Source organism: Tachyglossus aculeatus, chromosome 21 (genome assembly GCF_015852505.1).
Source record: "Tachyglossus aculeatus isolate mTacAcu1 chromosome 21, mTacAcu1.pri, whole genome shotgun sequence".
Taxonomy (NCBI): domain Eukaryota; kingdom Metazoa; phylum Chordata; class Mammalia; order Monotremata; family Tachyglossidae; genus Tachyglossus; species Tachyglossus aculeatus.
The window spans coordinates 73,703,682-73,716,626 of NC_052086.1; the positions used below are offsets into that span (position 1 = coordinate 73,703,682).

The 12,945-nt window shown below is 40.7% G+C and overlaps 1 protein-coding gene across 2 annotated transcripts in view; it reads left to right on the forward strand.

Moving 5' to 3' along the window:
• The window catches only part of MRTFB (myocardin related transcription factor B), a 224,856-nt gene that overhangs the window by 168,278 nt on the left and 43,633 nt on the right, over positions 1 to 12,945 (forward strand). For both annotated transcript variants that reach the window (XM_038763518.1, XM_038763519.1), the window contains 3 exons: positions 608 to 683; positions 4,052 to 4,213; positions 5,824 to 6,002. In XM_038763518.1, the coding sequence (XP_038619446.1) occupies positions 608 to 683; positions 4,052 to 4,213; positions 5,824 to 6,002 (417 nt within the window). The remainder of the gene's footprint in view (positions 1 to 607; positions 684 to 4,051; positions 4,214 to 5,823; positions 6,003 to 12,945) is intronic.

Consider the following 12,945-nt stretch of genomic DNA (forward strand, 5'->3'; position numbering starts at 1 on the left):
TATAAACCAAATACATTGTAATAATGCTTTAATTGTATCTCAGAGGATTATTGAATAAAAATGTCATGTTTGTATCAAACAATACAAGGCATTTTTAGTTGTGTATTTTATATTTACAGCATAATGAAAGAAAGTGCAGTAAGCACTAGTTCAAAAATAAAAGTTTATGCTAAAAGAAATTAACAAAGGGAAAATTTGAAATTGTGAAATTTATATATTAAGCATTTTTGATAGTGTTCTGTCATTTAAGTGCATTCTGCCCTTTTCAAATCTTTTTGATCCTTTGCTAAAGTGTGGTCAACCATTCCTAAATCTGTAGATTGTAAGGACTGTGGAAGACCAAATTTTAGAATAATGCTGTTTCAGGTCACTGGAAAAAAATTTGGTTAACTGTGTGAAACTGGTATTGTGTGGCTTATCTAAACTTATCATTTCAATACTGTTATTCAATTTTTAAAAATTATAGTAATTAAATTTTGCTGCACTTTTCTCACTTTCTCCAAAGTTCACAAAAATGGGCATGGGATCTATTTGCAAAATTATGGTAAGTTTAAAAAGGGTTGACCCTAAATCAGTGTGAAATAAACTTTTGTATATTTTTTTAAAGACGGAAAATTTTCTGAAGCATAAGATTCGTAGCCGGCCTGATCGTTCTGAACTCGTCAGAATGCACATTTTGGAAGGTAAGGATGCTGCTTTGATAAGAAAAAATGATTATCACACCATCCCTGGCCATTCCTGCTTTATTAACTTTTTCTCACAGTCAGATTTTTACTCAGTTTTCCAGGAATAGAGATCCAAAGTTAGGAAGCTTTGGATGTGACACAAAAGTTGATAGTCGTATCTTCTGTAGTGGAAACATTCCCATTGATTAACTTTTGATCATTCTTGTTGAATGGATGCTGCCCATTTCAGTTAGCCTTCTGCCAATAACAGACATATCGTCTCAAGTAAACCTAAGCAAATAATTATTAGTTATGAGTTTGCATCAGATTTCGTTGTTTCCCTTCCACATTTTTAAAGTGCGACTGGCCCTTTTGATTAGCTGTTTTTGATTAGGAATTTGGTATGAGAGGCTCTAAATTTTGATTACTGGAATTTCATCAACTAAATTAACTTCATAAGGGGGAAAATGGCCCTAGGGCTAAATTTCAGCTCCTTGTACATTGAAACAAGACATTCAGTCATAAAAATTGAGGTTCATAATGGAAATGACCATTCAACATTAAGAAAAGTATAATGTTCAAATACAGTCTATTTTTTGGATTTTTAAATTGCCTTTGGATTGCCGTCTCCTGTTTATGCCCTTTCCTTGCAGCCAAATTGAAATTAACGTTTTCAAACTAATTCCTTGGCGTCATAATATTCTATTTAAAAACTTCAGCTAAAATATATGGTCCCCCTCTTCATTTAAGAAACACTGCCTACAACAGAAGATGTGGAAGTCGCAGCCTTCGGCCTAGGTCACGAGCGGCAACCCATTTCCGGCCCATCTAGATATGAGGAGAGTGGTGGGAAGAACAGCTTCATCTTGAATGGCCATGGAGCAAAATTTCTTTGTGCTTGATTGTGCTGGATTAGCAAAAAAAAGTTTGGAAGGGACTTGGACAGACTGTTGTTGTCATCCTGTCCACTGGCCTGATTCCTGATTGCCTGGCACCAATTCCTGTCACTGGCTTTTTCAAGCTGAATATGTACATGAATGCCTCTATATTCACCGTCTCCATAGGGACGAGAGAGGCCGTCACCCCTATTAGTTTGGTCCCCAAAGGTTTTTGGCAGGATGAGCTAATCCTCCCTGTCTTTGGAACCTGAAAGGGACCAAGAGTGAAGCCAAGATGTTGGTTCTGCCAGCACTGCACCGCAGAAAACTGCAGTGTTTTTCGCTCATGCTGAGGGTGGGCCAGAAGTTTTCTCACTCCTGGTACGCTAAGAGGTAGGGCCTTTCTCCCACCCCGGCTCCAGGCTACTCAGGCAGCCTGGGGGGAATCATTTAGATGAGGCGGGAGAAGGAAGTGAGCCAAGCTGTAGGGCCAGAATACCAGTGTAAACTGAGTAGGAGGAACAACTAGAGGGTTAGCTCGTGAGGAGCAGAGAGCGCAAGTTGGGGAATAGCAGATAAAAGGGACAGATAGGTAAGGTGGGGTGTACTGGTGAAGAGGGATTTTTGTTTGAAGGGAAAGAGACACAGGAAGCCAGCAAAGGGTTTGGAGGAGAGGGGAGATGTAGACCAAGTGATGCTTTTGAGAAGACTGGTCCTCGCAGCAGCGTGTAGGATGCGTTGGAGCTGGGGAGAGGCTGGGGCCAGGAAAACCAGCGAAGAGACTGATTCAATCAGTAGCCTGGCTGTGATGTGACTGACAGCGGCAGTATGGGCACGGAAGAAGTCGTCGGTCCAGTAAATGCTGGGAAGGAAGAATTGGCAGGATTCGGCAGTTTGAATATTCGTGTTGAAAAGCAGCAAAGAATTGGGGGTGGCACCAAGGTTGCCGAATTCTGGGACTGGGAGAAGGTGGTGTTATTGCCTGAGATGGAGGAGTGGATTTAGGGGAAAAGATGAGGAGCTCTGTTTTAGATGTGATGATATGGCATAACAATTCTAGAGCTTCAACCATCACTTCATCCTTGGAAAACCTCCCAAAGTGCCAGGGTAGACAGCTCACCCTCACTTAGCCCAGTCCCCCCTGAGGGCAAGAGAAACCTGCGGTAGTGGCGTGGAACTTGGCACCCTTTGCCTTGCCCACCTCAGCCCCTTTTCCCTTTCCTCTTGTCCATTTCCTTCTTGTTTCCACCATCTCACCCTTTCTTCCCGTGACACTCCCTTTCCAATTCACAGGGGTGGAGATAGTAAGTACGATTGAGAAGCTAATGCCTGAAATTGATATATTTGAGCTTGAATTCTTTTTTCCCCAACTAGTGGTAGAGCTTCTAGTGACCCAAGATGGGTAAAGTCTGAAGAAGCGGTAACAAGAGACCTAAATGAGCCAAAATCTGGACCATCCAAATTATGGGAACCAAATGGTCAAGTGAACTAAATGCTTTGATCAAAAGGCTACCCTCACCATAAAATTTTTAAACTCAAAAGTCTAATCTCAAGAGCCAAGGAAAGTGTTTGATTTAATGCTTGTTTCAGGGATTAGAGTTTCTTTCATATCATATAGAGTATGGTTAGTGATGCAGTTATAGGCATTTTAAACATTATCTGTTAAAGAATAAGTGAAGTCAATCAATCAACTTATCAGGACACTAAAATCTGATAGTAACAATACCCAAGACTCATCATTAGTCTGATAAATGTACTATCACTTGATCAATCAGTGATATTTATTGAGCGCTTACTATGTGCAGAGCACTGTTCTAAGTGCTTGGGAGAGTACGGTACAACGGAATTAGTAGACCCGTTCCCTGCCCATAATGACTTACAGTCTAGAGGGGGAGACAGTCATTAATATGAATAAATAAGCAATTTATAATAAATTACTTAAAGATATGTACATAAGTGCTGTGGGGCTGAGGTAAATATCAAATGTCTAAAGGTGCATAGATGATGCAGAAGCAACTTCAGGCTTACAATAATAATAATGATGATGATGATGGTATTTGTTAAGTGCTGTTCTAAGCGCTGGGGTAGATACAAGGTAATCATGTGTCCCACGAGGGGCTCACGGTCTTAATCCCCATTTTACAGATGAGGTAACTGAGGCACAGAGAAGTTAAGTGGCTTGCCCAAAGTCACGTGGCTGACAAGTGGCAAAGCTGAGATTAGAACCCAAGACCTCTGAGTCCCAAGCCCATGTTCTTTCCACTAAGCCACGCTGCTTCTCTATGTATTTGTAATATATCTTATCTGTAATGCTATTCTAATACCTTATGGACACTGATACTGTTCATATTACTAACACTTCTGTACTAATGCCCAGCAGCCATTTTCTTCTCCCATTTATTGTAACAGAGAAAACATAAAAAATAAAATATCTGTATGAGTTTAAATTTGTGCATCCGAAAGCAGTGGACGAACATGTAGCGGTCAAAATTGTGCTTCCTCTTTTAGAAACATTTGCAGAGCCATCCCTGCAAGCAACACAGATGAAACTGAAGAGAGCACGGCTGGCAGATGACCTGAACGAGAAAATTGCCCAGAGACCTGGCCCTATGGAACTAGTTGAAAAGAACATCCTCCCCGTAGACTCCAGTGTTAAGGAAGCGATTATTGGTAAATAGACAAAATATAACTTGGCTGTGAGAATCCATAGACTTTATAGGCAAGAACAGTTGAGACTAATCGTCGTCATCAGCAACAGCATTTATTGAGTTTGCCCCCACACCCCTACACCTCAGAAAACAAATCTGTAATAGAGTGAAAGCAACAACTTTGGTAAGCATGTGCCAATTAATAGCCATTCTTTTCCGCTGTTTCTTTTTCCAGTGTGTTTGCAGGGCATCAGTTAAGCGCTTACTACGTGCCAAGCACTGTTCTGAGAGCTAGACACTGTTCTAAGCAGCCCCTCTTGGTGGTCAGCATCATCCCCTGTCTGTGTCTGCACTTAGTTGTAAAGGAGAGGCAGGCACAGAGGGGAGTATGCACGTATCATGCACAGAGAAGATACTTCAGCTGGCAGGCCCACAGGCAGGCTCAGGCACTTGGGGAATCAATCAATCAATCAATCAATCGTATTTTATTGAGCGCTTACTGTGTGCAAAGCACTGTACTCAGCGCTTGGGAAGTCCAAGTTGGCAACATATAGAGACAGTCCCTACCCAACAGTGGGCTCACAGTCTAAAAGGGGGAGACAGAGAACAAAACCAAACATACTAACAAAATAAAATCAATAGAAGGCAGAGACAGCAGGGAGTGAGCATTGCCAAGCGGAAGGGAACTGCCAGAGGCAGTGCCGTTGGAGGGCAGGAAAGGCTAACGTTAAATCATTGGCACTGATACTCAGAGTGCCTAAGGGATTTTACATTATTTCGTGTTTTGCGGCAAATCCCCACACCCATTTTCCTCGCTTGTATTATCCCAGTTTGGGCTTTTGGCTCAGGTTGCTTGCCGTCTCCTGACCAGTATTACCTTTCCCACTTCCAGGTCAGTGTTTAAGCTGTGCCTCTCAGTGGAATGCTTTCCCTGCCTTTCTGCCCTCAAGTCTGGGAACTGTGCTAGATAATCAATCTTGCTTACTGTGTGCAAAGCACTGTACTAAGCACTTGGAAGAGGACAGTATAACTGAGTTGGTAAACACGTTCCCTGCCCACAGTGAGCTTACAGTCTAGGGGAAGAACTCCAACTTCATGTGTAAAACCTTTCCTGACAATCCAGTAACTCCCACCAATCATTCAATCGGATTTATTGAGCGCTTACTGTGTGCAGAGCACTGTACTAAGCACTTGGGAAGTACAAGTTGGCAACATATAGAGACAGTCCCTACCCAACAGTGGGCTCACATCCCTCTTCCCTCCTCAAATTCTTCGCCACGTGTCTTTCTTAACTATATGTCTCTAAAATATAAACGGCTGTCGGTAGTAGAATATACGCTCATGCTAGCGTTAATTCTCTCTCCACCAATTATATTCTTAATTCTTCCAGGAGAGAAACTATGTCTGCCATTCCCTCTCCTACCTAGCTAGTATAGTGCTCTAAACAGAGGACCATTAATTTGATTGATGAGGGATCAGGAGGGTTAATGTTTCTTCCAAACGGGTGTAATTTACTTCCAAAGAGTAATTCTCATCTGGAGCATGTCTGAATGCTGTTTAAAGTGAATATTCAAGTCTTTGAAAACTGCATTTTTGGCAATGGATAATAAAGGAATTTTTTTTCCCCTGTAGGGGTTGGACAAGAGGACTACCCCCAATCTCAGGGTGATTTTTCTTTTGACGAAGACAGCAGTGATGCTTTGTCACCAGACCAGCCAGCAAGCCAGGATTCCCAGGGTTCAGCAGCATCCCCAAGTGAGCCAAAAACCAGTGAATTGCCATCCCCTGCAACAACCAACACAGCACCTCAGGTATCATATCTATAGCCAGATCTACCAGGCTAATACAATCTTCGGGAGTTCGCAATGTGTGGTAGTAGGTCTTTGCTATGAGAGGTTCAAAATGCATAGACGTAACCAAGAGATTTTACAAAGGAATAATATGACAAGAGTTGTGATCTCGAGTCATTAAAATATGTCATTTTTAGACCATCTGAACTCAGAATGCTTGTCACTTAGGAGCAGCATGATTTGTTCAGTCTCAGTTTTGTCTCTTAAAACTGAGATAAACCTGTTCCAAGCTGAGATGCTTTTTATTGACAACTTCACCCTAATGGCTCACCCAGGTTGCATCTGATTTTACCTCACACAAAATCCTGGACTTTTTTCTTTTCCATCCACTGTGTTTCTCTTACCTCTCTGCCCAACCTCAATTTGGCAGAAACCTTACTGCAAGGGGAAAATATCAGGTTCATCTCCTGAAATTTCTTCATTGAGCATGGCTAGGCAAGCCCCTTTGGCAGGAATCTGAGAGTCATTCCCATTTCCTTTGGCTGCTTAGTATCTAGTCTCCAGGAAAGAGAGCAAAAATAATTAGATTGTAAGATTGTAAGTAGAAATTTTGAGCTCCATAACTGTGTAATTTATAGATGAAAATTATATTTGACAGATTACATTCCTGGTGAATTTCTATTCTTTATCTTGCTTTGATTTCATTACATTTTTGTTGTACTTTTCTGAGCATTATAAACCAGTCTAGGCCTCATTCAGTCGTATTTATTGAGCGCTTACTGTGTGCAGAGCACTGTACTAAGCGCTTATTGATTGTGTTAAATTTTCATCCCATTTTAACTAACTTCAGGAAAACAATTTTTAAATTTCCCTCTCTTTCCATAATGGGGTACATTTCCTACCATGCACTTTTCCATCCATGAAGAGGCTTCATTTTGAAGTCATATATCCAGTTAGCAGACGTAAGTTTGGGAGAAACTTGGTTTGTCGTATCCTTCTGAAGCCTTTTGCAGAAACTCAAGAAACACAGTGACAGGTCCTATAAAAAAAATTTTAAATCCATAAGAAAAGCTGGAAGTCACTTCAGAAGAGAACACTTAAATGAGAAATTTGTCATATTTTGTGTATGTCTAGGTGATGCACGAACTTCCTGCCCTCAAAATCTAAAAGCTAATTACTTGAAAATGGAGAGTGTTGAGCTCCACCACATCCTTTTTTTGAAATGTAAATTGAAACAGTGAAAATATCCATCTTTTAAGTATGTATTTCTGTGTGGTCTGGAAGAGACAATAACCCTGCCTGTCCCCGGGTAGTTGTCAGTATTTTGAATTCTGATCAAAGTGCAGCTGGAATGCAAGTTGCCAAAACATCAGTGGAATAAATAGCACACATGTTGGAACTCAATTTATTTTATGCTTCAGCAGCTCTTAAAACAACAAAAATCAGTGCAGAATTACGGATCATAAACCACAATATGGATACCACGATTGTTGTCGTGACTTCCTTATTTTGGAATCTTTCAGCTCTTTTCAAAACCTTCATCCTTTGAATTGGTAACTGAAAAGATTTCATATTACCGATAGTGAGCAGGAACTGCCAATTAGCACAGGTTGTGTCATGCATGAGCATGTATGAGCCATTCTACCTTGTGGCTGAGAGGGAAATCAGGAGGTTGTCTAGTTCATCTCCCTACTTCCATTCAGGAGCTGGTGTAAAATATCCCTTACTTTTGAAATAAAAGACACCTTCAACTGATATAGTTAGCATTCAGAATCATGCACTACGATTGTGACATGGGGTTGGATGTTGCCCCAAATCACCTAACCCTCTTTTTGCAAAAGCTGTGTCCAAAGCTTAAGGTAGATAGCATTTTTCTGCAATATATGATTGATACATCTTCCCATACCTAGATTTAGAAGCACACTACTGTCCCACCCACAAATCTGGAGACAACTTGAATCTTTCATTTATTATCAATAATAATAACAATAATAATGGCATTTTTTTAAGCGCTATGTGCCAGGCACTATACAAAGCGCTGGGTTGCGTACAAGCAAATTGGGTTGGACATAGTCTCTGTCCCAAATGGGGCTCACAGTCTCAATCCCCATTTTACAGATGAGGTAACTGAGGCCCTGAGAAGTGAAATGACTTGCCTAAGGTCACACAGCAGACAAGTGACGGAGCCAGGGTTAAAACGCACAACCTTTGACTCCATGCCCGTGCTCTATCCATTACGCCTTGCTGCTTCTAAATACCCTTACAGTACCTCATTATTTTGTAGAAAACATAGTATAGTTTATGTGTTGAGCATCCGAGATTATAGGGACTTTTCTTTTGTCAGGTGTTGAGACTCGAGGACCTAAGAGGAATAACCAAAACCACTCTCCCTTAATTAGAAAAATACATTGGCTTGAGGACAGTCATTGCTTCTTGGCACACGTGCCTCACTGTCGATATAAAAAGTAGGAGTAATCACAATGGTATTTATTAAATATCCACTGTGTGAAAGGCACTTGACCAAGCTCTTGGGAAGTGCAAAACAAGTGGCATATTCCCTGCCTCCTGATAGGGAGGGGGTGGTCCATAGTATCAAAAGCAGCTGAGAGATTAGACTCTGCTACAGGGAGGTCATTGGAAATCTTAGAGAGTGCAGTCTAAATTCATTCATTCAGTCATTTATTGAGCGCTTACTATGTGCAGAGCACTGTACTAAGCACTTGGGAAGTACAAGTAGGCAACATATAGAGACGGTCCCTACCCAACAACGGGCTCACAGTCTAGAAGGGAGAGACAGACAACAAAACAAAACATGTAGATAGGTGTCAAAATCGTCAGAACAAATAGAATTAAAGCTATATGCACATCATTAACAAAATAAATAGAATAGTAAATATGTACAAGTGAAATAGAGTAATAAATCTGTACAAACATATATACAGGTGCTGTGGGGAGGGGAAGGAGGTAGGTTGGGGGGGATGGGGAGGAGGAGAGGAAAAAGAGGGCTCAGACTGGGAAGGCCTCCTGGAGGAGGTGAGTTCTCAGTAGGGCTTTGAAGGGAGGAAGAGAGCTAGCTTGGCGGATGTGTGGAGGGAGGGCATTCCAGGCCAGGGGAAGGATGTGGGCCGGGGGTCGATGGCGGGACAGGCGAGAACGAGGCACAGTGAGGAGGTTAGCAGTGGCAGAGGAGCAGAGGGTGCAGACTGGGCTGTAGAAGGAGAGAAGGGAGGTGAGGTAGGAGGGGGGTGAGGTGATGGACAGCCTTGAAGCTGAGAGTGACGAGTTTCTGCTTGATTCGTAGGTTGACAGGCAGCCACTGGAGATTTTTGAGGAGGGGAGTAACATGCCCAGAGAGTTTCTGGACAAAGATAATCTGGGCAGCAGAGTGAAGTACAGACTGAAGCGGGGAGAGACAGGAGGATGGGTGATCAGAGAGGAGGCTGATGCAGTAATCCAGTCGGGATAGGATGAGAGATTGAACCAGCAAGGTAGCGGTTTGGATGGAGAGGAAAGGGCGGATCTTGGTGATGTTGTGGAGGTGAGACCGGCGGGTTTTGGTGACAGATTGGATGTGTAGGGTGAACGAGAGAGTGGAGTCGAGGGTGACACCAAGGTTGCGGGCTTGTGAGATCAAGTGAAAGGCCCAAAAGCTTGACTGCAGTGAGTCAAGAAGACTGTATAGGCACAGGAGTAGGTGAAATAGATTGTGCTGGTGATCCAGGACTGGCAACACCGGAAATATTTTAATCTATCTTGACATTTGCTTCGGCTTTTTATTGTTCGCAAGACCACACAGACAGATCGATGTGACATGGGGCAGAACTTTCCGTAATCATTTTTAAAGGAAAATTAAAAGGGAAAAAAAATCAACCTTTTGTTATGGTAGAAAAGACTCTCTGGTCTATTAATTTAGAACATAAAAGCCAACCATTTGGCAGCAGTGTTTTTTCTGACCTATTCTGTGATATTTGTTCTTGTAATCACAGAACGAACAGTGCAGAGACTGGCAACCCACATGGAAAAAAGTATTACGATTCAATAGATGCTGCAAAGCAAGGGTGTTATGGCTGCAAAGGGTAGAAAAGCAGTGTGTTGTATTTTTAAGTTGCTTTCAGTCACTACATAAAATGAATATAGAACTTTATAAAAGATCTGGAAGTTGCGACACCACATTTTCAAAATTTTAGCTAACTGACAAGGAAGTTTGAATAAATTATATAGACCAAAGAAAATCAATACCCATTTAATCTCTTTAGAAATATGAATGGGATATTATTTTCTTACTCCGAAACCAAGGCAGAGCCAAACTGGAAACTAACCTCCTAAAATCTGGTGCTTCAGAAATGAGAAAAAAAATAAATAATTCCCTCCATTCATCTTTCACCTGTGTTTGAAACCAATTAATTCCCTCTTTTGGTTTCAGAGCAGTAAGGTGCTTAGAATAACAGGTGTTCCAGTTTCTTGGATTCGAAATTCCTAAAAACCAGGTGTGCTTTAAGATATTTCCATAGTACCTAAACCATGTAAGTATAAAATTCAAACAGGTGCCATTTATATTTTCATGTCAGTTAGGTTTGGTTTTTATCAAGGTGAAAGGTAATTTCCTCATTGCCTAAGAATTTATGGAAATCAACCTGACTTGTATTCCCACATTTAACTAGAGTCAAATGTCTCCCATTGTGGCCTTCAGTTCATAGGTATCGGAGCCCCATCTTTCAGGAGCCTCAGTGAAATGGAAAAAGAGATAACAGACCCTGGCCACAAAAAATATAATTGGACAGCAGACCCAAATCCTAATAATTTTCAGGCCAGATCTAAAAAATTCAATGAAAGCCCAAGTAAGAATTTTAATATGAGTTCGAAAAATACCACAGTCCAGATTCTAGGCACATTCAACTCCTATTGCCATCAGGTGCACCTTGGTTGGGACATTTTGTCACTTTGGACAAGTCCGATGAAATTTTGGTAAACTGCTGAAAATTCTTGTGGGCCAGTTTTTTTTTAATCTTACTGTTATGGCTGTTTCTTCTATCATCTATTCAAGTACCATGTCAGTACAGGTTGAATTTTCTAAATATGGAAATTTAGGGTGCTTATTAAGGAAATGTGTCATCTGAAATGAAAACAAACCACATGATGACTTATTGATAAATAGTAAATAGGTTCCTTGCTGATCCATGCAACCTCAATATCTGCATGCAAATAACCATTCCAGAAATAATATATTACCTTTCAAGAAAAAACATTTATATAATTACATAGTGATCTACCAAAAGATATCCTAAACAACTTAAAAGGTAACAATTCTTTGAGAGAACTATAGGGCCTTCTACTTGTATTTTTGAACAGTTTCACTCTGAGTACCCAGAGCTCCTTAAGCGCGTGTTTCTCTTTTTGCCCCTTCTGAAAAATGAAAAATGTGTGCAATTTGTAGATGGCGTCTCCTTCCCTACATTAATTTTAATGAATAAAATTATAGTTTAATCAGATAAGGGAAAAGAAGATCTAATGACTGCTTTGAAAATAATGATTAGAAGTGTTAGGACCCTTTGGAAATTTTCTTTTGCATATAGTGCCCAGGCCTTCTTAAAAAAACAACAACTCTCAGATAAGGTTGCCGTAAATCTATTTCAAATTAAATAATTAGACCTTAACCTTTCTCCAGTGGGCTGAGTTATAATAATGTTTATTTTCGCAGTTAATTGAAAATGAAGCCCCTGCATGGACTCAAGTCTCTACAAGCATTCTGAAATGGATGATCTGAACCCCTTCATTATTTAGGGATACAAAGCTAGGGTTACAATACCCATGCTGGTACGGAGAGCCTCCTGCACTAGTCATTGCTAGTGCCAGTACAGAGGTAAAAATATTTTAGTAGCTAGAACTGGGGAGATAGTGGCACTTTTGATACCTGCTTTCACCACAGATTGAATGAAATCCCAGTATGAGGGGATGTCATAACAATAATAATAATAATAATGGTATTCGTCAAGTGCTTACTATGTGCAAAGCACTGTTCTAAGCACGGGGGGGATACAAGGTAATCAGGTTGTCCCATGTGGGGCTCACAGTCTTAATCCCCATTTTACAGATGAGGGAACTGAGGCACAGAAAAGTTAAGTGACTTGCCCAAAGTCACACAGCTGATAAGTGGGGGAGCTGGAATTAGAACCCATGACCTCTGACACCCAAGCCCGGGCTCTTTCCACTGAGCCACACTGCTTCATAACTAGCTGTGCTTAGTTGTGGAACTCTAGGAAACCACCCAACTCCAAAGTTCAAGTTGTAATTGTCACCTCAAGGAGGAAAATGTAATTTACTAAATGGTAGATGAGTCCTTGGTACTTTGAAACCCAAGTATTGTGGTGGGGAGAAGATCATTTGATTCCATGTCAAATTAATTGGGGGATTTTATAATACAGTACCGTAGTGTATTGAGAGGGAACTAAAGAAAAGATAACCTGTGTGGAACTTAAAACGGTAAGAAAGTGAATTTTGGCATGAAAATTTTTTGACAATAGAGTTCTAAGATACAGATGGTTTGTCATAACAGTACCTTTCCATCCTTTAATAAATATCACAAAAACCTGGTAATTTTAAAGTAGACAGAGAATGGACTCTCGTTAAGTGTATCAAATAGACATTTTACTGGGACTTGTTCATTTTTAGAGGGTGACTGTGGCTTGAAGACCCAAAGATCTCCATTTTCTAATCCTACCCTAGCTACCTGAAAGGGGTGTAGCTGTAGCATTTTATCTCTTATATAACTGATAAAATGATTTGATTCTCACAAAATCTATGAATTTGTGATTATTCTTTTAAATACACAGCAGGCATATCCCATATGGAAACCAGGTTATGTGCTTTTGAAATGTGTATGTATCCTGGGCTAAGTTTTCCAAAGACTTAGGGGTTATCAATTAACCAGAACCTAATAATAATGGTACTTGTTAAGCGCTTACTA